This window comes from Monodelphis domestica, chromosome 1 (genome assembly GCF_027887165.1).
Source record: "Monodelphis domestica isolate mMonDom1 chromosome 1, mMonDom1.pri, whole genome shotgun sequence".
NCBI classification, from domain to species: domain Eukaryota; kingdom Metazoa; phylum Chordata; class Mammalia; order Didelphimorphia; family Didelphidae; genus Monodelphis; species Monodelphis domestica.
This window is the reverse complement of record NC_077227.1, coordinates 593,229,981-593,257,504: the sequence shown is the minus strand read 5'-3', so window position 1 is coordinate 593,257,504 and position 27,524 is coordinate 593,229,981. Positions and strand designations below refer to the sequence as shown.

Here is a 27,524-nt window from a genome sequence, read left to right as displayed (position 1 = left end):
GTTTTTTTCATTTCGCTTTTTCGTTCGCGTCAGAGCGACTAGAGCATGCGCAGGCGCATTGGCAGCCCAGCCACAGCTTTCTCTACTCTTTTCGCATTTCCTCTTTGGAGGAGAGGTTCTACTTCCGGTCGCTGCCTGGAACCGGTGTTTGCGGAGGTGAGGGGTCAGGAGGAGAGGCATATTTGCTAGGCGGCAATGGCGGCTGGGAATGGGGGCAGCTGCCTGGATGCGCTGGTGAGTGTGGTTGCTCTGCGTGTGTCCTGATGTCGGCTGAATGGGATGGGGCCGTGACCTGTGCTTTTCTCCCGTAGGGTCCCGGAGAGCTGTTGTCGGCGGCTCACGCGCTTTCCCTGCCGGCTGAGGCCTATGGCAACGATGTGAGTACGAGCTGGGCCCGTGGCGTCTCACGCCTGGACGCCCGAGCACCCCTCTGCTCTTGAGGTTTTCCGTGTCCGCCCCCTGCTCCCCCCTAAAGACTGCTCACTTGTTTTGAATCAAGCTGATCCCACGTGCCCCGCACCCAGCGTTTAGCTTTTTTTTTTTTAACTCTTTACCTTCCGTCATAGAACCAATATATTATGTGTTGGTTCCAAGGCAGAAGAGTGGTAAGGGCTAGGCTTTGGGGGTTAAGTGACTCGTCCAAGGTCATACAGCTAGGAAGCGTTTGAGGCCAGATTTGAACCTCCTATCTCTAGCCCTGGCTCTCAATCTACTGAACCTCCTTGCTTGGCCCTGCGTTGTTATGTGGAGCATAAGGTGGGACCCTTTGTTAGAAGCGATCTATTCTCTTCTTAGTCTCTCCTGTAAGACTCATTCAGATGAGAGATCCTTGGCATGGCTAACTGGCCCTTACACCCTGCATCCTATTCTTTAATTGACCTCTTTAGCAGGTTGCTCCTACAACGAATGACCTGCTCTTATTTTTAATTTTTTCCCCTATTGGTTTTTCTTGCTACCTGCAAATATGCCAATTTACCACAATCCTTAAACCAAGAGGTTCATGAGTGGGTTTTTGAAAAATATACATTTTGATGACCATTTAATATTTTATTTCCTTTGTAATCCTACATATTTTATTTTGTGCATTTAAAACATTCTGAAAAGGAACCTCTTGGCTGCAACACATGGTCAAGGTAGTCTGTGACCTTATTATAAATAGTGTGATGATAATGGGGAATCAGGGGATGTAGGTCGAAACCTCACTATTGACACTTGCTATATGTGTAACGTTAGGCAAGTCATAACCTTCCTAGATTATTATTTCCACATTTGTAAGTTGAGTGGTTTCTGAAGTTCTTTCAGATCTGGGGCTGATCCCGTGACCTCTGAATATTTAACACTGGATATTCCATAGGCATCTGAAATTTCAGCATGTCCAAAATAGAACTTGTTTATTCTCCTCTTCTGGATTACCTTGTTTGTGAGCACCACTATCTTCTGAGTCCTTTGCCAAATCTTACATTTCTATTTCCAAAGCACCCTCATGTAGCTCCCTTCTCATTACTCAAGAAGCCCCACCCAGGTAAGGCCTTCTTTACCTCTGGCCTGAACTGTTTGGGAGCCTTCTAAATGGTCCCTTTCTTCAAGCCTTTCCTTACTCCAATTCATCCTCCATAGAACTGCCAAAGAAATTTTTGTGAAGTGCAGATCTGACCACTGTCACTCACTTTTGGGGCTGAATAGAAGTGTTTAGACATTCACAACAAAATGACCCTATCCTATCTTTCCGGTATTATACTCTTATAGCCAAACTCTTACTGTTGCCCATATACTTTCATCTCTGCCTTTGCATTAGCTGTCCTCCATCCCTTTCTCATTTCTCCCCTCTTAGAATTCATACTCTCATCTTTCAAGGCTTAGCTGAAATACTTAGATGATTCCTTTCCTAATCTTTCTGGCTGCTAAACTATCTTGCCCACTCTTCCCAAATTTTCTTTTGTCTTATAATCTTCTGGAGGGTAGGCTCTCTTTCCCTTTTCTCTTTTTACACGGCACCCAGCTTTCAGTAGGTAAGCCATCCAGCCTCTTGGGGAGGGCCCTGGGGCAATTCTTCAGACTAAATTTCTTAACTGGTACTGATCTGAATGGGGGTGGGGGGTGGGGGTGGGGGGGGTGCTTGGAGGATAAGAATACTTTAATAATGATTATGGCGATACATTGTTTCATAGTGCACTTTTAGATCATTATAGCATTATTAGTCTCATAATTGGTCTCTCTGGCTATATGCTCCTGCTTCTAAAATCAACCCTGTGTTTTTAGTTTTAAACCTTCAGTTTACTTATTGCCTATTGAATAAAGTCCAAATTTCTTAGCCTGGCAATCAAGGCCTTCCATAGACGGACTCCAACATACCTTTATAAGCTTAACTTAACTGTTTCCCTCTTGAATCCTGCCAGACCCCATTCTCTGAAAAATTTTTTTCATCCGTGCATTTGTGACCTTTATTCTTATTCCTCCACTCATCCATGAAATCATCATCTATCTTTGGAGGCCAAGCTTTTCTTCATCTCTTCTATCCTCATTACCTCAGAAATTACATTTCATGGTAATCTGTACTCGATGCACTTATTTTACATTAATGAATAGCACCTAAAATACCTTGTGAACACTAGGTAATGGAATAGAATATATGAATATGAAGAACTTTTTAAAAGGAGAGCATCTTAATTTTTATTGTGTTTCCATTATATAGTTGAAGGACTGAAGCAGACAAGCAAATCAGTCTAAAGAGTTTAGGAATTAAGCAAATAGTCCATCTGTTATAGCAATTTAATTGGTTTCAAGAGTTCTAGCTTAGTACCTTTGACAATGGTGGTATCTAGAGAGATGTCATAGCTTGGGGTTGTCATATCTAAAGGGTGTGTGTCTTTAACATTCTAGTCAGTTATTTTTGAATTCTTGTGAGTTTTTTGCCAGAATAGCAGGGCTTCATTTTCCTCCCTCCTGGCTTTCCTTGTGCTCCCTTTAGTTCAGACCACTTGTTCTTTTGTGCTAGCAGCAATGTCGAGAGATGACATGTCTTTCTTTATTACAGCCCAACATTGAGATGGTTTGGGCCATGAAGGCTATGCAGCATGCTGAGGTTTATTACAATGTGAGTCTTTTTTTATTTCAACTATTCAAATAGAATTGAGGAAACCGGTCATGGTCCCAGCTTCTGGGAGGTTGGGGTGGCATTCATCCTAGAGCTTAAAGAGCAGAAAACAATTAAGGAGAATGTGGTTGGCACAGGGAAAGAACTGTCATTTATCTCATTCTTTACCAAAAAAGCTGTTTAATTCCTAGGACAGTGGTACAGTAGAGAGGATTGCTAGATTTGGGGAGAAAATACAAGTTCATGTTCAGCTTTAGCCACTTGCAACTTGTGGGATCTTGGGCAAATCACTGTTTCCTATTCTGTTAACTAAAGGGCTTCCCCACTCCAGATCTAGGATTATGTAGTGGAAATAAAAAGTAGACCATGCCTGAGGGGATTGGAATGTTCTTTATAACAATGTTATCTATGATCATGCCTATGAACTAGACATGTTTATTTCCTTCCCTATTTTCTGGCAGTTGATTTCTTCAGTTGACCCCTTGTTCTTAAGACTCACTAAAGTGGATGACCAGATCTATTCAGAGTTCCGGGAGAACTTTGGGAAACTCAAGATAGATGTGTTGGACCCAGAAGAGCTCAAATCGGAACCAGCTAAAGAAGTAAGGAGGATCTTAAAGGCATTGAAATAAAATTATGGCTTGTGGATTTATCTTTATATGCAATTGGGAAAAATGTAAAATGTTAGGGGGAATGATTATAGGTATTTAGAGGGTGATTATCTGGTTTTATAGACCAGCTAGGTTAGGTCTCTTGCTTTCTGGCTCTTTCAGTTCTTAGTGTCTCCAGAGTAAAAATGGTTTAAATACCAAAGTATTTAAAGAGGTTAAAAATAGGTATTTTAGGTCTCTGGAGATATATGCTATAACTGTAGATTGTTATTGTCTACACTTCTATTTAGAGAATTCGATTTTTAAATAACTGCAAATATTACCTATTTTTTGTGACATTGATCAGCCTGGATCAGTGGTACAGTGATTATTCATGTATTTTGCCCTGTTATCCTGGGCTAAGTTGTCTCTCTGTTCTCATTAACTCACCCTATTGGTGCTTTAGTACAGATACTTGATCTTTTCAGCAACTTAGAACTCCTAGAACCAAGCATTCTACTAGTTTCACCTTCCCCAGAAGTTCATGCTCCCTCTGTATACTACCATACCCAGCCATTCCCATAACTTTAGGGCTAGGAACATCAATTGATTTTTCAACCCAGGTGTGTTGCATTAAAGCTTGTTTCTCTACTAGAGATTGGATTTGTGTAGGGCCACAGTAGATAGGTATGCCGATTTTTCTAGTTTGGGCTTTGCTTCTACAGAAGTGGAGACCTTTTTGCATGAAGTTCAATGGTATTGTGGAAGATTACAACTATGGTACATTGCTACGACTGGACTGTACTCAAGGGTATAGTGAAGAAAACACTATCTTTGGTGAGTATGGCACATAATTTTTTCCCCCTGTGGATTTCTCTTATTTGAAAAACTCCTGTTTATATACAAAGTATTTGATTATCAGGATTTCTACTAGGCCGTTGCAGTTTTCTTGTTCTCTATCAGAAGAAAGAGAAGTCTGACACCTAACTAACTCTCTTTGCTTTCCAGCTACCAGGATACAGTTTTTTGCTATTGAAATAGCTCGGAACCGGGAAGGTTATAACAGAGCTGTTTACAATAGTGCTCAGCAGAATGGAGCAGCAGAAAAAGACAGTCTCACATCCAGGTAAAGAATGCAGGAGCTACTGGTATTTCAGATCACTGAATCTAATGTCCAAGAGTACTTACAGAAACTGTTATGGATTAAAAGGGCATCATCATTTGGCATCTGCTCCATGTGGTTTCCTGATCATCAGGTGTTGCACAAACTTTTCAAGGAACAATCAATAAAAAATGTGATCTTGTGACAAGTATGGATACTTAAGAAAGTATACAAAAATACAAGACATTTGTTGGGTGTTTATGACCTTTGTATGGGAATTTTTTTATAAAAAGGACTTTATATTTTGCCCTTTCTGGATCTTTCTCAATGTTCTCAGAAGAGTTCCTGGAATGTACGGCTTCATCAGTTGCTCTTAACTCTAGGGCAATTACCTTAACAGGGGTCAACTTTGCTACATTTTGTACACTTGCGGATTAAGTTTTTCTACTTCCTGTAACATCTAGAACATCTAGGTTTGGTTACAATGGTAAAAGTACTCTGTTCTACTGCCAACTATTGGCAGTATACTATTAATATCTAGGTATGCCATGGCTAGAACACTTAAAACAACTGGTTGCGAATAAATTCAGTAGAAACCATTGAAGTTTATTGGCGGTCACAATGCTTACACTGTATGCAGCAAACACCCTTACAAGTCAACCGTCAATCTGATCACGCAAGAAAGGACCCAACACACAATCGCCAGAGGAAAGAACAAAAAAATAAAATAAAAAACAAAACAAAAACACAAAACCAAAAACAAACAAAACAAAAACAAAAAAACAGGGTTGGGGATGGGTGAGGGAAAAGAAATGAAAATTAAACCTAATTGATGTATCCCGTGGGCAAGAGCTGAACTAGAGATGCACACAACTAGCAGCAACAATTGTGGGAAAGGTTCAAGGCAAACAGCTTTCTCTTATTTCTCCATAGGTAATTTTTTTGTTTTTATTTTTAAAAACAGTAACTATGGTGGCTTTTTTTTTTTAAGGGAAAAAAATTACTTTTTTTTTTTAAAGGGGCAGAAGGAGATGGATGTTAAATATTTCATGCTAGGCAGACCTTGTTATTAAGAACCCCCTCCATTGTGGTAACTTTCTCCAGCTCATACATTCATGAGTGCAGGGTATATATAGATATATAAATATCCACACACACACATACATACACACAACACACTCACTCTCTCTGCCTCAAGGGCTGGGGAAGACTAAAAGAGTTATTGGCCACAGGAACTTGGCCGGAAGTAGCCATGTTCAGCCCCAGGGCAATTAGCTTTTAATGCCAGCTCCTGTGTCTCCATGTTAAGAGACCCAAGAAATCATTTAACATACAGTTAAAATCACACTGCCTTAGAGCAAGAGGCCTCTGTCCAGGGAAACGGGAAACGGGAACAGGATCAAACACTTTAGCTGGAGTATCTGTCAGTGGCCAGGGGAACTCAAGGACATAGTGAAGGAGGGATGGTGCTTGGTTGGACATGGCTTAGAGTTCCTAATAACAAGGGTTAAGACAGTAACAGGAAGTGGTAATTTCAGGGAGAAGTGAAGGGACGGACAATAAGAAAAAATATACATTTGGAATTACTTTTTTTTTGCCTCTCTCTACACTTGTCACTAAATATATCTCTGCACTTTCACACACCCTCATCCAGTAAAGCTTCAGGCCACCAGAATACACATTTTCGTCACTCGCATACACAACCCCTCACTTCAGCATTGGTGCACTAGACTCTGTAAAAATTTTTCAATCACACTTTTTTTTTTAAACTTGAGTCAATATAAACCTTGTTCAAAATGTTATGAAAAAATGTACATGTTTATACAAGGCAGGTTGTGTCAGGACGCTGGGGTTCTTCCCCTCCACCAGGAAGAGGGGGCTGGATGCTCACACCTTCCTGCTTACTATCCCCACTTCCCCCAACCCCACCCCACCTCCCAGGAACCAGCAGTGCCCTGCCCCCCTGGTAAGCACAGGCTCACACCCCTCTTCCCTGGGAAAACAGCCAAACTGACCTTTGTAATCCCCCCCCAGAGGGAGGAGCAAGGGTCAGCCATACCCTCTCCCCCTCAGAATTGTTCAACCCTCTGGGCCAGACCAAAGGGACACTGCTCTGTACAGGTGGAATCTGGTACAGTGTCAGCTCATCATATCATTGCTATTCACGCCATAGGTGGAATTTTTCATGGAGTCATTGACTTCCCGACGAAATGCTGACAAGTTCTGGGTGAACCTGCAGAGAAAGATCACATGGTGTTATAGGTGGAAGGCATCTTCTGTCTTAAGAAATTGTTTGCCTTTTTCACTGAAAAGTGCTGCCTTTCCGAAAAAGAGAAAGGCCATTGGCCATCTGAAGTTTCCTGATGGAAGGCTCTGTAGCAAGTTTAACTAGGTTTCTAGTTAAATCTAAGGGCAACAATAAAGAAGAAAATTTGCAAGTAAAGCTGGGTAAAATTCATAAGGGCCACTTTAGTTAGAACTCAAAACCTTGGGAGTCTCCCAACATTCTCATTTTACTAAGAAAACAAGCTTATAAAAACCCAAAAGCTCACAGGTTTCAGCTTCCAGAGATATTTCCACAGCAACATGTGGGCTTCCATCAGATAGGCAGGGTAGTTATCCAATATTCATGATAAAGAAAAATCAATCGTATATCGGTGATACCATATTAGAAAATGCCATCACTACATACTCACCTATCTCTGTTTTTTGTCAGAAGATTTCGTTCGATGCCTTCCATCAGATTCTCAAAACACAGGTGCATTGCCTGTTGTTTTTCAGGGGGCTGGCTGTTCACTATACTGTTCCTCAAATCTGAGAAATACTGGTAAGGTGGAAAAGACAGAAAAAAGATGGCATAGTTTAGGCTTTACCTATGCATTTGCATTCATTATCCAACCACTGGGGAAAAAAGTATTTGTTGTGTGCCGAACACTGCCAGGCAAAAATAAAAACAAAGTCTGCTTCCTTGGAGTTCACAGTTTAAAGCTATGAAACACACTAAAACATGAGTAAGGGCATGAGAGGAAATGCTGTTCGAGTTCTAAGTGTAGTTCAAAACATTAAGAGTGTATGTTCTAAGGAACTGTGCTAAAGCACTCAGGATAGAAAGGAAAAGACGGGCCCTACCTGAGGAACTCCCAATCTAATTGGGGAGGTAACATACAAACTATATCAGGATAAATTTGAAATAGGTAATAACAAATCCAATTCTTTCTTCTCCAAGACACCGGTGACCATCAATTTATAAAAAGGCCCCTCCCCCCACCCCCCCAATCTGATAGGAACCTCAGCATTCACAACTAATAGAAAGAAAACTTTCAATTCTGAAAGACTACTTTCCTAGGCTGTCTGCTAGGAGCCATGTGCATTGAGCACATTCTAGAAAATCAGGACATTGGTTTAGATAAGGCACTAGTCTTGGGGCCTATAGAGACTTCAGGCAGTCTCTGAATTTGGAAGAGGGGAAAAAACACATTATTTCAATATAACTGGATTCCTTTCTAATTTTATGTATTTAAGAACACTTGGAGAAGAAAACGATAAGCTTCAGAGTGCTAGAAGGGACTGTATCACAGAAAAGAATAAGCACCTTTAGTTTTTAGAATTTGGATCATGCCCATATCATACAATTTGTAGAATTTAAAGAGATAGAAATGGAGGAGGAGGGAGACATTGTAGGCACAAGGAACAGAAGTATGGCAGAGCTAAAGTGCTGTGTGCGCACGCATGCGCTTGGACAGACACACACACACACGCACGCACGCACGCACGCACGCACACACACACACAAAATTTGTTGGAGTCCAGACTTTATTTGGTAGGTAATGAGCCAACTCAATGCTTTTAAACACACAAAAAAACCACAGATCTGGGGGGAAAAAATTAATCTGGCAGTGCTGTGGAGGCAGCAACTGGGCTGGAGTAATCAAGGAAGGATTTTTGTCTTTTTCTCTCTTTCTCTGAATTTCATGTAGTTTCTGTGGGGTTATTTCTCTAAAATCATGGTGCCTGACTTTCTTACCTTTTCATTAAGTAGTATCAAACCAAGTAGAGGTCTAGACATGGACCACTGGTTCCGACAGTCCTCAAAAATGATAATATTCAGCACCGTTGACAGCATCTGGAAGTAACAAGAACCAAGAATCTAGTTTCCTTAGCTTGATAAGAGAGTAGCCTGTGAGGTTAAGCTATTCAGAATCTATACAGTATACTGTCCATAAGCTCTGGGACAACAGAACATGATGCTGGCAAATGGAACTTTTCTGTTTCCTGTAGATTTATTGGGGTGGGGTGGGGTAGGGTAGTGGTGGCACCAAAAGCTTTAAATGGTTTCAATTCTAGAACATTTTCATCTTTACAACATTTCTTGAGCAACAAATTATCTCTATTAATGGAATTTTAGCTCAATTGATTGGAATATCATGATCATAAGGCAAAGGTTTTGTATTTGATCAATGTGGTCCAAGGTTCATGCTGTCTTAAAACCACAGATTATATCCCTAATACTGATTGGCCATTCTGGAAAATATGTATGTAGATCACAAAGAAGAACAGATTAAACTGTGGATTGAGCAAATATGAAGTAAATGTAAGAAATAAAGATATATTTATAAACAGAAGTGTAGAAATATGAGATAATTTGTTTCTACTGTTCTTTAAAATTTAAGTCTATGACTGACTCTGAGATACAAGGGCACAGGTGGTAGAACTTGTACACCAAGAACTGCAATCCTAAAATTAAGTCTCAGACTTATTCACATATAACAAATATTTTGTTAAAATGATACAAATTTAACCATCACAATTAGGGGCATCAGATATCAAACATTTTGTGTGGACATTCCCAGAAGTAGCTCTTCTGCCATAATTCAATTCTCTGGCCTTACCTTCAAGTTGCTTACCTGTTGGATCATTTCTGGATGCTGCTGCATAATGTGCAGGAAACGGTCACTTTCCTGGGACAGGGGTGTTGTCCTCTTCTTGGTGCTACGTGATAGCTGCTTGAAGAGGTATGTCACAATGTGGTCCAGACAGGAGCAGCAGCCTGTGCATACCATGGTGTCTAGGAAAGTAATGAGAGGAATGGAGCTGAGATGCTATTGACTCAAATCCATGGGCAGAGAGGTTTCTTGTGCTTAACATCTGACAGCAGAAAGTGACTTACAACAAGATTAGAAACTAGTTATTTCCACCAGGGCAACAGCTTTTGGTTCCCCTTTTTGGTCTCTTTGTTTCTATACAACAGGACATAGTACCTAAAAAAGTTAAGAGAGGAGTGGGTATGGAACTATATAAAATTCCAATGTAGTCAAGTCATTAATCCTAAATATATCTTTCTACTATACTAAGTACTTTGTGGACATGAGAAAGTATTACAAAGTAGAATTAATACAGTGAATTACTGTATAAATCTACTTAGTAATAATACTGCCATATGTTTACCTTGGTTTTCCTCTGGAGAACTCTGAACACTAAAGGATTTAGATAACATAAAATCACCTCTAGCAAAAAATTTTCAGACTATTTTATACATTTTATTTTGTATTACCCATACTTAGTATTGATTCTAAGACAGAAGGTATCAGCTCTAAGGAGGAAGAGCAGAAAGGCCCAGGCAATTGGGGTTAAGGGACTTGCTCAGAGTCACACAGTTAGGAAAGGATCTAAGGCCACATTTAAACTTGGTACCTCGTCTCCAGGCCTGGCCCTCTATCCATTGAGACACCTAGCTGTCTATTTTGTCCATTTTAAAGAAGGGGAGAATATAGTACAACTCAATTAGTCAGCTAAGGGGTCACTGCTCAAGAATTTCTACGATGCTCTCAGTTTCCAAAAATATACTAAAACTGGTTGTGGGCCAAGTAAATATTTAACTACCCTCTTTGGATAGTTTAAAAATGGAACTGAACCAGACATCATGTACAACAAGATAAATGAAAATAGGGGTGCAGAGAGGACACCAAAATAGTATATAATAAAAAAAATCATTCCTGTATCTTGGAATAAAAATCTGTCAATATAAGTACAGGAAGTACTGTTAGAGGAAGTGATTTCCTTTCCCATTCGTGTTTTGTTCAATGAGATTCAAGGTAAAAAAAGGTCCACTAAATGACAGCCTAAGCCAGTATTACAAAGGGTGAAGGCTGAAGGCTTTTTTGGATTCAAAATATTGTTATTATACTAGAGTCTTCTGCTTTGGGGTGTATGTGCATATAACCATATATAGCAAACAGGATTATTCTTTCAAACACTTGATTCTTCTTTGTTCAATCACCATGAAACTTTGTACTTCAAAAGTATAAGTGTTTTCTACTCCCCAAGAGGGGTTATTACTAAATGCTCCATATTACACTATCATCATACAAGGTGGGGTTGGAATGAAGAATGTGTTCACTCTTGTTGAGAGACCCCCAGGTACATACCTAGTGCAGTGAGTCCTTCAGAAATGGAAGAAAGAATATACATGATAACATGGGGTTCCAGGCTGGCAATAAAGTTCATATGGTCCTGGGTGAGGACTTCCAGTAATGAATAATACGACTGACTAAGCTTAGGATAATCCTGTGGGCAAATATAAAAGTAAAAGTCAACTGAGGACAATGAATAACTTCAATAAAGTAGCAGAATACAAAATCACCAATCTTTCTGTAGTAATAAAATGGAGGAAAAAGAGCCAGAATAGAAAAAATTCAATTTAAAATAAATTCAAAATGCACAAAATACCTGAAAGTTAATATACAGAAATGAAGGTGTGACTAAGCAATAGCTAATTTAAAACTATATTACAAAGCAGCAATAAAATAGAAATCTTACTTGTTTTTATTAATTATAATTATTTTAAAAATCAGTGCAAGAAAATAGAACGGTTGAGAAGCAAAGTTGCTCAATTTTTTAACAAATAAATAAGATAAACCCAAGAAGATGAACTACTGGGTAAAAGAATCCCTATTTGACAAGAACTAGCGAGAGAATGTGATAAGTGGTTTGGCAGGAAAAAATAGGTATAATTCAAGCATATAAAAATACATATAAAACATCAATGAACATATTTATTAAGTACTCTAGATGGCTTATGGCATTGAAATTAGGAGAATGGAACTGCACAGCTAGGGGGAGAAATCATAACCAAATGCCAAAGTAGTCACAAATGATAAAAAAAGCATTAAAAAAATTTTATATAGGAAGCTGACAAATAAGAAAACATGTCTGTATTAAACATCTCCAATAAAGCCTGGCAGTCTAAGATATCTAGGGAAATGACATGGCTATATTAAAAGGGACTCCCTTGACTAAATTTTAAAAAATAATAATAATAAAAAAAGGGACTCCCTAAAAAATAAGCATGTAAAGGTTATTATCAGATTTCAAAAGAAGAAATGCAAATTATTAATAGCTATATGGAAAAAAACAAGTAGGTAGGCGACTCAGTGGATAGTATCAGACATGGAGTTAGGAATCTTCTCAAGTTCATATCTGGTTTCACATACTCAATAGCTGGGTGATCCTGGACAAATCACTTAACCCTGTTGCCCTCAGTTTCCTCATCTATAAAATGAATTGGTGAAGGAAATAGTCAGTATCTCTGCCAATAAAACTTCAAATGGAATCATGAAGAGGCAGATGACTCAAAAAATGACTGAACAGCAATATGAAAAACACCCTCCAAATCACTATTAGAGAATTGAAAAAAAAAAATCAAACAAGTTTTACCTCACATTCATTAAAAATTTCAAAGGCAACAAAAGACAGAAATTGCTACCATTGGAGGGCACTGGAAAGATGGGTATAAAATAGTGTTCGCAAAGCTGTTAATTACAAATTCTGAAAATCGTTCTGAGTTATATTAGAAAAGTTATATTAAAAAAAAAACTGTACATATTCTTTGATCCAAGGATTTGCTGGGCATATTCCCCCTCATGTACCAAAATATTTATAGGGGTATTCTTTGTAGTGGAAAAAAAAATGGAAACAAAATGGGTTCCCACTAGCTTGGGAATGGCTGGACAAATTGTGGTATATGATGATGATATGACATAAGGGTCTGGGGTGAGGAAAATTTACTGATACTTAACTGTGGTACCATTAACTTATAATGAAATTAAAGGGGGGGTTCTCCTTCAGTCTAGGTGAAGAAAATTAAAGGGAAGTGAAGGCCTAAACCCTACCAGTATAACCTCAATCTTACCAGGAGGTCACTATGTGGGATAGAGAGGAGCAGCTTGATGAAGGTCTGCAGGGCATTGTCCAATGCATCATCTCCATAAAGTCGGAAGACCCCAAAGTTGACATAGCTTCCACTGAGTGCAGCCTTTAACATGGAAAAGCAGATGGAGATGCCCTTGAGCTTCAGTGCATAGACCTGATCCTTTGGGACTTCTCCGAGTGTCAGGATACGATTTCCTGAGGACACACACACACATACACCAGTTTAGTCCCTGGCTTAGTCACTCCAAAGAAAGTCATGGAAATTAAGAGAAAGGTTTTAACAAAGCCTGATTATCTTTATCCAACATGCAAATTGGCTGGATTTAATCAATAAAGGAAAACAAAAGCTATATTGCTGAGTTAACAAACAAGGTGTCTTTTCCTTGTCTGACAGCACAGTACATTTTTCTATTCTTGGTCTAACCAATGAGCATATATTGAAAGGAAATCAGTTTCTAAGAAGCCAGAGAGACATTAAACTTACTACTGTGAATGAAGGAGGGTTCTTGTTTCATTATACCCCTCCATTACTGCTAGTCCCCCAATCACTAAGAGCCCAGTATTACTTTTCCCAAGAAGCTGTCAAGCCATTCTCTCTCATTCCTTCTTTCTCTTATTCAGAATACAGGGCAATTTTTATATACCCCTATTTGTTGTTTCTGCCCATAGGCATTATGTAAAGATGTTCTCTAGGGCCAGACCTATTCATCTGTGACATCTAGTATATCTTAGAGGTAGTAGGTACTTCAGAAATATTTGATAAAGTGAACTAGATAAATCCCTGGGAAGAGGAAGAGGAAAGGCTCTATAATTTATAATTTCTGACTGCCACTTTGTGGTTAAACTATAATCCTGCTCAGGAGGCAAAGCTGCCTCATGGTACCTACCATATGTAGTAATCATTTTGCTGGTTTCCCGGAAAAGTAAAATACCATTTGGAGAGGAGACATCAAACTGAAGTCGTTGGGACCTAAAGCAGAGAAACAACAGTCAAGTGTGGTGCCAGAGAAATCTGTGGGACTTAAGTCCAGCTACTCCTTACCCCACAACCCAGGCCCAATCCAAATTTCTATTCGATTCTGTCTTGAATGCCCAGAAAAGGGGTATTATTGGGCTTCTAGATTATTGTTTTTATTGGTCAAAACATATGCATTGGGCCATAGAACTTGGGCAAAGTGCCACCACCCAAGTTTAATAAGCTCAATGATGTGGAACTAGGTATGCTACTTGTATTTCGAAGGATGTGATGTTAGACAGTCTGCTTTTCATACAAATTTAAAAATCTAAGAGACAGAACAGAGGGGAGAAAAAACAAGTTTTCTTTAGCCTCTGATGGTCACTCAAAAGTTTCTTTAAAGACATTTCTTTCATCATTGTGGTTTTTGAGCAAGTAAAAGTGTCCATGATACTGTATGTCTGAGGTGGTAGAGGTTGCTCAGAGACTATTCTTAATAATACAAGAGTAGAATTTGCTCAAGGTCAAAAAGGAAGTCAGAGCCTGAGTCAAACCAAAGTTTAAATTCTTTGAGTCTCTTCCTTTGCTCACTACAACTCATTCCTTTTTTTTCTATTCTATTCCATGGTGGAATGATCTTCTGACTCTCAAGTGACAAAAAGGCCACATTATTCCTTATGTTTGTGGATTGCCTATCACTTCATAAATGAATAAGTAAATCTTTTTACTTTCTGTTTGGCCAAACCTCTATTCCTGAACTGAGATTTCTAATCTTTAAATAAAAGCCTGTCCTGAGTCTGCTAATTGGTTTAACTAGTAGAGATTTTATGCATTTGATAACTTTTGATCCATGTTATGTGTATGTATGTTTTTATGTAAGGGACAGATGAGGTAGATGAAGGGATAGAATAGGTTAGCTTTTTAGGAAATGAATTCCAACGTACACATACTAAATCTGCATAGGGGGCCATCAGAGGACACAAATTTCCTTGAGATTTCCTCTGTGGTTCTCAATTCAAGCTTACCTGTTATGCACTAATTCAGCCATCAGTTTGAGCACAGGTGTAGTACAGGCGGGGTCATGGTACCAAAGTTCAATCGCCCTCTGAAGGATTGGCATGTAAGATGGGTACCTGTAAGCAATAAGCTAAGGAAGCCACCTCTGGGCACTATTTCAAAAAGGCCCAGTTTTAAAATAATTTCTGAGCACCTGCCAAAGAAAAAGTCTAACAACAAATATCTCCAGGCTCACTCTTTTCTGGCTTGGTGATAATAAACCAACATAGCAAAATGCATATGTGTGTGGTAGGAGGGGTGCAGGGTGGAGGGCATGGCCCACAGGGCAGACCTTAATCTACCAGAATAAGGAGTTGTCTTAATTTAAAAGGCTTATCATATTCTATTAATTTATGGTTTCTCCCCAAGAAAGCTCAAAATTCTTATATTCTCATATCACTTCAACAAGAGGCCAATAGTCAGCTACTTTCTTGATTTCAAGTCAAGGTGCCTTAGTTTCATCAAATAAATTATGTTATTTAATAATTTATTATTTCTTAAGATCACAATCTGAAATAAAGCCACATCTATAACTCCAAACTTTCTAATGACCAGTTGGAAGCTTCCAGTAAATAGCCTCACATATGGTTTTGTTAGTAACTCATAACTTTCATTTGCAGTGAAATTTGTACAAAAATGTCAAGGTTAAGATCATCAAGGTAGATGTGCACTTAATTCTTCTTGACTCTAAATGGAAGCCTGAATGGTTTATCGCCCTCTAACCTTATTGACAACATTGTGATACCAAACTATTAAAAAAAAAAAAACCACACCAAAACCTTATCTTCTGCCTTAAGAATTGATTCTAAGTATTTGTTCCAAGGCAGAAGAGCAGTAAGGGTAAGCAAATGGGGTTAAGTAATTTGCCCAGGGTCACATAGCTAGGAAATTCCTGAGACCAGATAGGAACCTAGACCCTTTAGTCTCCAGGCCTGGCATTCCATCCACTGAACTACCCAGTTTCCCTCCAACTATTTACTCTTTAATGGAATGTATATAGCATGCTTCCTATATATACAGAAAAATTCCTCACCACCCCCTCATTACTGATACATAAAGGCTACTCAATTCTACCCTATGGGAGAAATAGCCTCTAGTCAAGTTTCCTTGTAGAACAACTCCCTCCTGTGTCAGGATACATCCATTCAAACAACATCATGAAGCTGGTCTTCGCATTGAAGGCAAAAGCGATTCCCCTCAGATCTCTCACTAGGCCCACTAGAGTTCGCTATAGCAAAAGACAAGAGTTATGAATATTACTTTCAATAAAGACAGAACCATTGAGGATTTAAGGTTTCCAGAGTAAAATTCAACCTTTTTACTAGAAATGGTTTTCTTTCCCCAACACTTTGATCCAGGTGTCACAATAAAGGAGGCCTCTAGTTTTAGAGAACTTATTTGCATCGTGTACCTGCTAAGGAAATGTGGTAATCCCAAATTCCAAAACAGCTGAAATGGATTATTTTAACTGAAAATAAGAAGCATTTTAAGACATCAAATCAGTATGCCATATGAGAAACTGAGGGTTAAATGATCATTTCACTAGAAGACTAGAAAAACTGTATTATTATCAAGACCTGGGCACCAGGATCCATTCTATACCACATGGAAAAGTTAAATGAATGTGTCTCATAGCAAATAAGATATATATACCCATTGAACTTCTGTGCTTAAAAGCAAGTAGAATGATATTATATAATCATCTCTGAGCATATTCAGCATTTGTATAAAGATTGTTTGGGAGATGGAAAGGGCTAGAGCCCAATCCTCTGATTTGTCAGATAAGGAAACCATTTGTCAGATAAGGAGGTTCAAAGAGAATGAATAACTTGCTCCTTAGGTAACTGACAGCAATGGAAAGAGAAATCAGGTTCACAGTCTAGTGCTTTTCTATACTGCACTGCTTTTCAGTCAACTGGTGGGTCTAGAAGTGCATATCAAAATATTCTAAGAAACCTAGCAGATCAACAATGAGTCTAAAAGGAAGCATGCATGCCCTTAGGGCATTCATGACAACCAAATAATTTCCCACAGGCTGGTATGTCTAGAAGCTTAGAGCTTTAAGGAAACAATGGGTAGGCAAAAGCTACTGTTCTGGGTTTATGCCAAAGACACAAATTAAAAGCTAAGAAGAGGTCAGTTAAAAAATAAAAAGATAAAACAGCCAGGTAGTTTTGAAAGCCCTCTGTAGGAAAAAAGTGGGTAACAGTGCTGATTCTCCAGGCCATTTCTTTTCCAGGGTTATTGGAGCTGTTATATCAACTAGGACTATCAAGGCCATCATCTCATGAACATTAATTACCTTAATGAAATCTTTAATACTGCAGCAAGATGTTACCTTAAATATGAATACAATGGATTAGCATTCAATACCAGGCAGTGCTCAAAAGATAAAAGTACCCCATGGAAAGGGTTATAGAAATGATACTGACATTTTGCTTGCTATTACTGATGATTAAAACTAGCTAGTTTTAAGCTAAATGGCTTTTTAAATATGAAGAAGAGAACCCCAGAGCACCAGGGAATGCCTGGTATTTTTACTTCCATGTAAATGATCTTTTTCCTTGACCATGGCTTACTATCACTTACACTTAACCTCAAGCACCCTTAATAAACTCACATTTGTAGAGTGCTTTAAAGCTTTTCAGAAAGTACATTCCTTGCAATAACCTTTTATAAGACAAAAGTGTTTATTATCCCCATTTTACATAGAGGGAAATTAAGGTTCAGAGATGGCAAATTCACCAAGTCATATTGGCAGAGCTGGAATTTGAAACCAGGTCTTCTAAAGGCCATTGGTACTATAAAGAGTCTCGAAAGTGGTAGGATCCTAGTGTTTAAATTGAGATACTGAGGTTCTTCTTGGTGACAGGGTGAGTAAAAAGTAAAAATAACAAGGACAAATTAAGATAGGACAGCTCTCTAAAGTCACAAGTAAACTTTAATATGAACATTGCCATTATTCAGATTCAGCAATTGTGGGTGATCATTGGAAAATCCTAGGCCATAGATGAAACAAAAGACTCAGCCACTGGATATACGACAGAAGACCTCTTATTGTCTCCAGTAACACCTAACTTAGTCCCTTCCAAGGAAGACCTTCAAATCCATTTGATAACTGGGAGACTCACCTTTGCTTCCTGTTCATTGAAAGTATTGGTGCTAAACATCTGGGCAACAGCCTCAAATGCTGCTGTGAGAGGCAACATGAACTGCTCATACTGATCCTCATCCTCCCCTAGAAGGGAAGAAACCCCAAAGTGTCAGGCATTTGCCAACAATTTATTCCTGCATTGTCATGAACACATAAAAAACAGGATGGGGTGGGAGAACTTAGCAGCCTCAAGCTATCTTTGGAGGTGCCCTTTACCTCTAACTTGGATACTCCTATAGGATTTGGTGCCAATTAAAGAAGAAAAGTCTACGCAGAATATAAAGGGAAAAGCTGCCAGATCTGGCTTGCAAGACTCCTAGTCTCCCTACAAATAAAGAGACTTTAAAAAAATCATTGCTCATCAGAAGAAAATTTCAAGGACATATGTTTATCTTCTAGTTACAAGGAGCTGTGATAACATTTCAAATTTCCTTCCTCCTCTGGCAAAATGGTCTTGCTATTTCAGGAAGTTCTTACTGCTAAATTAATGTGGATATAAAATACCTTGGAAATCTAGTCCTTCCTATGTCCAAAACACAAAATAAAACCATTTAAGGAACCCCTAGGATTAACTGTAGTACCTAAATCCACCATGAGGAGGCGCCCAAGTGCCGTGTAGAATGTAGTTCGACACCGCATGTCTGTCAGGTTGGACTGATTGTTAATACCCAAAAATGAAAAGTGCTCGCTCTATTAAAGAAAAGGAACAAATCAAATAGATGAGTTGCATGAGTTAAGACAGTTTACAAGCCAAGAGCCTTGGAATCTGAGATCTTTGCAGCTGACAGCCACCTGGACATTTTTACAGAGTTGGTGATTGTTACTTTTTGCTACTTGCAGCTAAGTTATCAGAAGAGTGAGAACATCAGACAGAAATTTATGCGTGCTTAGATGATCACCTTGAGTAGTACTACACAGCTGCTTTATATTATGGTGATGGCAATGGTATTCATCTCTGTACCCCCAGGACACTGTGGGTACTTAAGAAATGCTTACTGAGGATTACACATCCTTTCAAAATTCCCTGTGATTTGGGAATGTAAATTAGGAACCACTACTGCTGCAGTATAGCATCAAGTAACTCCACTCTGAAGGTGACTCCAGTGTGTGTGTAGGGTTTGTAGGTCAGACAGACCTGGCAGAAGGAAAGATACTCACCGTGTGATTGTTCAGCATAAACTGTACTGCGCTAAGTTTCACCAATTTCCTCACACTACTGTACGTAGAGACGAGGGGGAGAGGAGTCAAGGAAAGAGCAGGTGAATTGGGAGGAGGAGCAGCTAGGGTAAAGAACTAGATAAAAGAAAAGTATCTTCTGATTATGTCATTGTACAAAATAGAAAAATTCAAGGCTTCCCGGGTTCATGTATATTCAGACTTTTGTGGCCCATGCAGATAATGCAGACAAGACAGTTCATATTTTTCTGGGGAGGAAAAGTAAGGCATTCTCTTTGTAGGGACAATTTGACTGAAGCAAAACAAGCCTTAAATGTTGCAATGGGCTGAAATCTAAGTGGGCTGGTTTCCCTCCTTCTGGGAGAGGTACCTAACTAGGATTCTGGCAATGAACTGAAAGGACAACCTAGGAGACCATGGCCATGGAAATGTGTAAAAATACAAGAAACGGCAGGAAGAAATTTATAGTAAGTAGTTTGGGACAGTGGTCACAGGCTGAAATTTTCTTTATATTTTGTGTGGCTATTATCTTTTGCCCCTACAAAAATAAGAATTACTTGAGTATGCACTAAATCTTAATTGGGACTTCATGATAAATGGCCATAATTTATAACTGTGGGCATGCTGCTATTGGTGTTATATGGATAAGTTTTAGAGTTAGAGACATGAATTAAAAGGATATCCGATAGAGAGGTCATTGAGAAGCTGTAGTGTCTTAGAGGTGATTGGTTCACAGCGGCCCCAGTACTTCAAGTTGGTGATGCTAAGAACAAAACAAAACACAAACCACAAACCTTTTAATTTTCGTTGCTCCCTAATAGGAGGGACTAGGGGGAAATTATCCATCAAAAGTCTCTTCCACCAATTCACAGACATCACAACCACAAAATATGGGTATAAAATCACTGTACTTACATTTGGATGACTAGAAAATTATCCTTCAGATAATCTTCACTACTTGGTTCCAAAGCTATACTGGCCCATACCCAGGCCCTTGGAATTCTGGGGCACTCCAGGGCTGATTTCTGCAGCAAGGGTAAGAGATTTCTGCGGCAGTGATAACATGCAGACGTATGCAATTCTACACCTGCACCATCCACTGTCAGTTGCAGAATTCTAGTAGCCCTTGCTTCTGGATTCCTGATTGGGAGAGTCCTTTAGACCCCCTCTTGGTTGGTTTAATTTTATCCGAACCAGCACATGGGTTTGACTGTGTTTCAGTAGGAGAGAAGTGGAAGAAGGCAAAATGCCATTCTGCACACAGCCCTGGGTGTGATATTTGGCTCATGGTGTGTGCTTCAAGAAACATCTTCTAGAAGGGATAAATGCCACAGAAGGGCCAAAATACAAAATAGTCTTTTCAATCTAAAGAAAATGGCCAATGAAGTTCCACTTCAGGGATGGTTTGATTTTAATAATGTTAGATTTCAAAGAATAAGGCCCATTTTGAGGTGAGGATTCACTGGTTGAAAATCTGCAATTGTAAACCCCTGGTAAGGGCTTTTCCAGCAGTACTTTAGTAAGTAAGACTGATAAGCACGGACTACTGGGGATATGCCCATTTCAGTAACGACACTGACAAGGTTTTCACCTGTGCCCCTAAGGTTGGAATCTATAGTGGATGAAATTAAATTCCCTTCTGGACAACCCTGGAATGCTCTGGGGCCGGGCCACATCTCTAAACACAATGTTTCACACACTCAGATGCACGATGCTCTGACGCAAAACGATCAAGGCTGAAAGACCAAAGCACTAGCGGCACATTGCCAAGATCACAGATTTACTGTTGCAACAGAAGTGCATTGGCCTGTCTCCTGCTGTCGGCAAGCTCCAACACTTACATTTTTCCTATGAAGACGCTCAGGACCATGGTCTCATCGTTTAAGCCCAAGACTTCTGAGAGTCGACGATATAGCTGGTGTTATAGAGAATAAGAGAAGAAAAGGGCAATGGGGAGAGAGGAGTCAAAACATTCACATATGTCAATATTTTCTTTTAGTTCTAAGGATAGGAAGGCATGAGGGAAAATGTTGACACATCTCACCTGCTAAAAGAGCAATTTGGTTTTTTTGGATCTGCACACTGAAACATGCTACTGACAATGCCCTATATTTCTGAATGTGGTTTGTTCAACTCTCACTCTGTGCCATTCAAACATACACAAATCCTCATACTTGAGGGACTATCAGGCACATGTGTTTTGAAAGAAGTTGAGTTCTGAGCAGACTTTCAGAATTCAGGAGACTCTGAACTGAGGTTAGCTCTCAATCTGGGACCTAGTCTGGAGGATGTCCCCAGTCCCCACCTACACTAGGAGTTCAAAAGGGAGAAGCTCTGTTAGTGGGGAGTGGCTGTTACCTTGGAAGATTTCTGCACCTGGTCCCCAATGTAGATCTTACGGAACTGTTCAAAGAAGCTCAGCATGGCTAGCTCTAGCTTCTCATTCCCCGCCTGGGCCAAGCGAGAGTCTGTCAGGTTCATCAGCTGGAGTACCCTAGAGGTAGAAAAGCAATGATTCTCTCAACAGCAGGAGATCCTGGCTGTTCTAGGAGATCCAACTGACTCTGAAATACCTTACTGAGATGATCTTAAAAGGCATACTTTCAGACTTTGGGGTCTGTTGAAGGAAGTGAATTCTCCATTTATGCCCTTTAGGTAAGTACACTTTAACCCAGAAGTGAATAAACAGCTAGCTACTAATACCTCTAATCACTCAAGAGAGTAGCATGGTAACTGAATATGAGCTGGCCTAGGAAATGTAGAAAACCTGGGTTCAAGTTCTGTTTGACACAAACATTATACGAACCTGGGCAAAGCATTTAAACTCCAAATGCGCTGGGCAATTCCCTTAAGAATAGGAGGTGCCTAACAGCACTGACAAGAGTTCCCTCTTTGAGAATTCCCTATTCCAATGAAATCATGAGTGTGAGCAAAAATGGAAACAATACTTGCCCAAGACCTCCCACTTAATACATTTTAAAACAAACTCTTTAGCATAACACTGCTCCAAAAAAAAGCACTGATAGTCTAAGACAATTGCGTTCTACCAAATTAGTTAGTTATGCCACTAATTAGCTATCTGTCTTTAGGTAAGACCCTTTCTCTTTCTCGGTTCATTCTTTTCTTTTTCTATAAATTAAGGTGGGTGGATTGAGTGATCTTTAATGTCTCTTCTTCTAATTTCAATTTTCATGTATGTGTTTGAATTTGAATTTGGCTTTGGAATCAAAAGATAGATTTCCAATATTACTATCTAAAGAAATTCCCCTTTTTTAACTTCCAAAAACATATTAACAGATACCGAAATTGAACTTGTCATGCTTATCAAGCTGAAGATAAAATAAAAAGGCATTTAAACACTAAGTTGTGGGTATAAGGGAAGGAAGTAGGATTTCTAGAAGATGCCCTCATCCTACAAAAATGAACCCCCCCTTTTTTTGGTTTGTTTTTTTTAATTTTAAACATTATTTTATTTGGTCATTTCCAAACATTATTCACTGGAAACAAAGATCATTTTCTTTTCCTCTTCACCGCCCCTCCCACCACCTTTCCCTCTCCCATAGCCAACGCACCATTCCACTGGTTATCACATGTATTCTTGACTCGAACCCATTTCCCTGTTGTTGGTAATTGCACTAGAGTGTTCATTTAGAGTCTCTCCTCAGTCATATCCCCTCCAACACTGTAGTCAAGCAGTTGCTTTTCATCGGTGTTTTTACTCCCACATTTTATCCTCTGCTTGTGGATAGTATTTTTTAGATCCCTGCAGATTGTTCAGGGACATTGCATTGCCACTAATGGAGAAGCCCATCACCTTCGATTGTATCACAATGTATCAGTCTCTGTGTACAATGTTTTCTTGGTTCTGCTCCTTTCGCTCTGCATCACTTTCTGGAGATTGTTCCAGTCTCCATGGAATTCCTCCACTTTATTATTCCTTTTAGCACATTAGTATTCCATCACCAACATATACCACAATTTGTTCAGCCATTGCCCAATTGAAGGGCATTCCCTCGTTTTCCAATTTTTGGTCACCACAAAGACAAAATTGAACTCTTAAAAAAGGGTAGTGTCTGATGGGCTAACACACTATGTTGGAATGTAGCCCTCTCCAATGAAAGCAATATTTAAGGCATGCCAGAATGTTTTAAGTCTCTATTTCATTTTTCAGAAAGTCACTAAAGAAGATGACATTTCAATCTCAGTGGAGAGGCCATTTAAAAATTGCTTGTGGCACTTCTGGTCAAGATGGCAGCTTAGAGAAAGCTAAAGTCCAGATCTCCTGAAACCCTTCCTTACTGATCTCAAACCGAATGCTCCTAGGGCACCGAAATTCAAAACGATCAACAACATAGACCCTGGGAGTCCTCCTCCTGGACCTGGACCTGAATCAAAAGGTACGCCCCCCACCCCCAAAAGCCAGAACCCGAGACCACTCGGACCTAAGGGGTAGGCAGAAGGAAGGTCCTAGGACCCATCCCCCCCAACCCAGAGCGCCGAGTCTGAGTCCGAGGCAGCAGAGGCAACCTCAGAGCCCCAAGGCCTGCTATTCTGAAGGCTGCTTCCTGAAAACAACCTGACCCAGTCGAGGCGGCACCCAGACAGCAGGGAAACAGAGAGAGACAGGGGAGCTCTTAACCCCCTGGGAGGAGCCCTCTGAGCTCCGGGAAGCCGCGGCCCCTCCCCCTCAGAGAGCAGGGTCATCTGGAACAACAGCAACCCTCAGGGCTGGCAAAAGGGCCTCGGGAGCTGGCTATTCTGAAGGCCACATCCTGAAAACAACCTGACCCAGTTGAGGGGGCACCCAGACAGCAGGGAAACAGAGAGAGAGAGGGGGGAGCTTGTAACCCCCTGGCTGAATCCTTCCATTGGAGTCTCACAAAAAAAGTCCTTGCCTCAAGGCATACTAAATTCAACCCAGGGAAAGCTAATCTCATTAGGAGCCCTTGGAGCTCCAGGAAGCCCCGGCCCCTCCCCCCGCAGAGTGCTGCAGCTGACCGGCTAAAGCACAGGAACAAGGGCCAAGCTAGGCTCAGAGCTTGGAAGTAAGTCAACGGAGAAGCATCAGGAGGGTGCCCAGGAGAGGAGGGCAGTAACAGGGACACACCAGCAATTCCTGGCTCCCAGGGAAGACAGAATAACAACTGCATAGAACAGACAATCTGCCTAGGGCTAAAACCTCTGAATGCCAGACAGAGATAAGAAAAGCTAATCCTCCCCACTCAGATAGAGATGGCAAACTACACAGAAGCACAAAAGCCCCAAAATTCCAAAAGAAACAAGAAGAAGGGGGTGACTTTGGACACATTTTATGAAGCAAAAATACAAAACATAGAGGAGATAGAAGAGGAAACACAAGCAAAGGCTCCGATACCTTCCAAAGGAAATGGAAACTCCACAAACCCATGAAGAATTTGAATCTGAAATGAGCAAAAAGATGGAAGCCTTCTGGGAGGAAAGGGGGAAATAATCAAAAAGAAATTCACGCATCTACAAAACCAGTTTGACCAAACTGTAAGAAAACCAGGCTTTAAAGCAAGAACTAATAAAGCAAAGCCAAAAGACCAAGAAATTAGAAGAGAACATAAAATATCTCACCGACAAGGTGATAGATCTGGAAAATAGAGGGAGAAGAGATAAATTAAGAATAATTGGACTTCCAGAAAAGCCAGAAATAAACACCAAACTTGACATTGTAATACAAGAGATATTCAAAGAAAATTGCCCAGAGATTCTAGAACAAGGGGGCAATACAGCCACTGACAGAGCTCACAGAACACCCTCTACACTAAACCCCCCAAAAGACAACTCCCAGGAATGTAATTGCCAAATTCCAAAACTCTCAAACAAAAGAAAAAATCCTACAAGAAGCCAGAAAAAGACAATTTAGATATAAAGGAATGCCAATCAGGGTCACACAAGACCTTGCAAGTTCTACTCTAAATGATCATAAGGCATGGAACATGATCTTCAGAAAGGCAAGAGAGCTGGGTCTTCAACCAAGAATCAGCTATCCAGCAAAACTGACTATATACTTCCAAGGGAAAGTATGGGCATTCAACAAAATAGAAGATTTCCAACTTTTTGCAATGAAAAAACCAGAGCTCTGTGGAAAGTTCGATATCGAAAATCAAAGAGCATGGAATACCTGAAAAGGTAAATATGAAGGAAAGGGAAAAGGAAAAAATGTTATCTTCTTCTTTTACGCAAACTCTCTTCTATAAGGACATTTATATCAATCTATGTATACTAACACATGGGGAAAATGTAATGTGTAAATAGGGGGAAAAGAAAGACCAAATAGAATAATCTTTCTCACATAAAGATTCACATGGGAAGGGATGGGGAAGAAAACTCCTATAAGAAGGAGAGGAAGAGAATTTTTACTTAAACCTTACTCTCACGGAAATCAAATCTGAGAGGGAAAAACATCCAGATCCATTGAGATCTTGAATTCTATCTTACCCAACAAGGGTAGGGAGAAGGGAAAACCAAGGGGGGGGGGGGTCGAGGGGGAGAGGGAAAACAAAAGGGGAGGGAAAGAGGGGGGGGAACAAAAAGGGAGGGACTAAAAAGGGAACCATATCAAGGGAGGGGACAAGGGGGACCAATTTAAAGTAAATCACTGGACTAAAAGGTAGAGCTGAAGAAGAAAAGGTTAGAACTAGGGAAGGATATCAAAATGCTAGGGAGTCCACAAATGACAGTCATAACTTTGAACGTGAATGGGATGAACTCACCCATAAAACGTAGACAAATAGCAGAATGGATTAGAATCCAAAACCCTACCATATGTTGTTTTCAAGAAACACACATGAGGTGGGTTGACACCCACAAGGTCAGAATTAAAGGATGGAGTAAGACCTTCTGGGCCTCAAATGACAGAAAGAAGGCAGGAGTGGCAATCATGATATCTGATAAAGCCAAAGCAAAAATAGACCTGATCAAAAGGGATAGGAAAGGTAATTATATTTTGTTAAAAGGGACTTTAGATAATGAGGAAATATCACTAATCAACATGTATGCACCAAATAATATAGCACCCAAATTTCTAATGGAGAAACTAGGAGAATTGAAGGAAGAAATAGACAATAAAGCCATATTAGTGGGAGACTTAAACCAACCATTATCAAATTTAGATAAATCAAACCAAAAAATAAATAAGAAAGAGGTGAAAGAAGTGAATGAAATCTTAGAAAAATTAGAATTAATAGACATATGGAGAAAAATAAATAGGGATAAAAAGGAATACACCTTCTTCTTAGCACCACATGGCACATTCACAAAAATTGACCATACATTAGGTCACAGAAACATAGCACACAAATGCAGAAAAGCAGAAATAATAAATGCAGCCTTCTCAGATCACAAGACAATAAAAATAATGATCAGTAAAGGTACATGGAAAACCAAATCAAAAACTAATTGGAAATTAAACAATATGATACTCCAAAATTGTTTAGTTAGAGAAGAAATTAATAATTTTATTGAGGAAAATGACAATGGCGAGATCCTTTCAAACCTTTTGGGATGCAGCCAAAGCGGTAATCAGAGGTAAATTCATATCCCTGAGTGCATATATCAACAAACTAGGGAGAGCAGAGATCAATCAATTGGAAATGCAAATGAAAAAACTCAAAAGTGATCAAATTAAAAACCCCCAGCAGAAAACCAAACTAGAAATCCTAAAAATTAAGGGAGAAATTAATAAAATCGAAAGTGATAGAACTATTGATTTAATAAATAAGACAAGAAGCTGGTACTTTGAAAAAACAAACAAAATAGACAAAGTACTGGTCAATCTAATTAAAAAAAGGAAGGAAGAAAAGCAAATTAACAGCATCAAAGATGAAAAGGGGGACAGCACCTCCGATGAAGAGGAAATTAAGGCAATCATTAGAAATTACTTTGCCCAATTATATGGCAATAAATACACCAACTTAGGCAATATGGATGAATATATACAAAAATACAAACTGCCTAGACTAACAGAAGAGGAAATAGAATTCTTAAATAATCCCACATCAGAAAATGAAATCCAACAAGCCATCAAAGAACTTCCTAAGAAAAAATCCCCAGGGCCGGATGGATTCACCTGTGAATTCTATCAAACATTCAGAGAACAGTTAATCCCAATACTATACAAATTAGTTGACATAATAAGCAAAGAGGGAGTTCTACCAAACTCC

General features: G+C 39.6%; 2 protein-coding genes across 7 annotated transcripts in view; one reads left to right on the top strand and one right to left on the bottom strand.

Moving 5' to 3' along the window:
- Positions 1–45: 45 nt before the first annotated feature.
- PBDC1 (polysaccharide biosynthesis domain containing 1) lies at positions 46–5,385 on the top strand. 2 transcript variants are annotated; one of them, XM_007476451.3, is made up of 6 exons: positions 46–156; positions 312–377; positions 3,035–3,094; positions 3,556–3,696; positions 4,410–4,521; positions 4,693–5,385. In XM_007476451.3, exons 1-6 carry the CDS (start codon positions 46–48, stop codon positions 4,812–4,814), a joined length of 612 nt encoding a protein of 203 aa, XP_007476513.1. In that variant the 3' UTR covers positions 4,815–5,385. The 2 variants fall into 2 exon arrangements, with proteins under 2 accessions (XP_007476513.1, XP_007476514.1); XM_007476452.3 differs by having other exon boundaries at positions 94–234.
- Positions 5,372–27,524, bottom strand: part of XPO7 (exportin 7) — a 105,232-nt gene continuing 83,079 nt past the window's right edge. For all 5 annotated transcript variants that reach the window (XM_056813658.1, XM_056813655.1, XM_056813659.1 and 2 more), the window contains 15 exons: positions 21,694–21,829; positions 21,177–21,250; positions 20,018–20,098; positions 19,318–19,381; positions 18,741–18,849; positions 18,137–18,243; positions 16,145–16,233; positions 14,975–15,082; positions 13,882–13,964; positions 12,975–13,189; positions 11,212–11,350; positions 9,691–9,851; positions 8,811–8,909; positions 7,483–7,610; positions 5,372–7,019 (listed from right to left, as the gene is read on the bottom strand). In XM_056813658.1, coding sequence (XP_056669636.1) covers positions 6,926–7,019; positions 7,483–7,610; positions 8,811–8,909; positions 9,691–9,851; positions 11,212–11,350; positions 12,975–13,189; positions 13,882–13,964; positions 14,975–15,082; positions 16,145–16,233; positions 18,137–18,243; positions 18,741–18,849; positions 19,318–19,381; positions 20,018–20,098; positions 21,177–21,250; positions 21,694–21,829 — 1,687 coding nt within the window. In that variant the 3' untranslated portion in view covers positions 5,372–6,925. The remainder of the gene's footprint in view (positions 7,020–7,482; positions 7,611–8,810; positions 8,910–9,690; positions 9,852–11,211; positions 11,351–12,974; positions 13,190–13,881; positions 13,965–14,974; positions 15,083–16,144; positions 16,234–18,136; positions 18,244–18,740; positions 18,850–19,317; positions 19,382–20,017; positions 20,099–21,176; positions 21,251–21,693; positions 21,830–27,524) is intronic.

Bases quoted from the DNA above. Each gene is read 5' to 3' on its own strand.
- PBDC1 (XM_007476451.3), top strand. From the start codon at position 46: ATGCGCAGGCGCATTGGCAGCCCAGCCACAGCTTTCTCTACTCTTTTC. The intron at 157-311 runs GTGAGGGGTCAG...TTTCTCCCGTAG, and splicing joins TGGAACCGGTGTTTGCGGAG to GGTCCCGGAGAGCTGTTGTC. The intron at 3,095-3,555 runs GTGAGTCTTTTT...ATTTTCTGGCAG, and splicing joins ATGCTGAGGTTTATTACAAT to TTGATTTCTTCAGTTGACCC.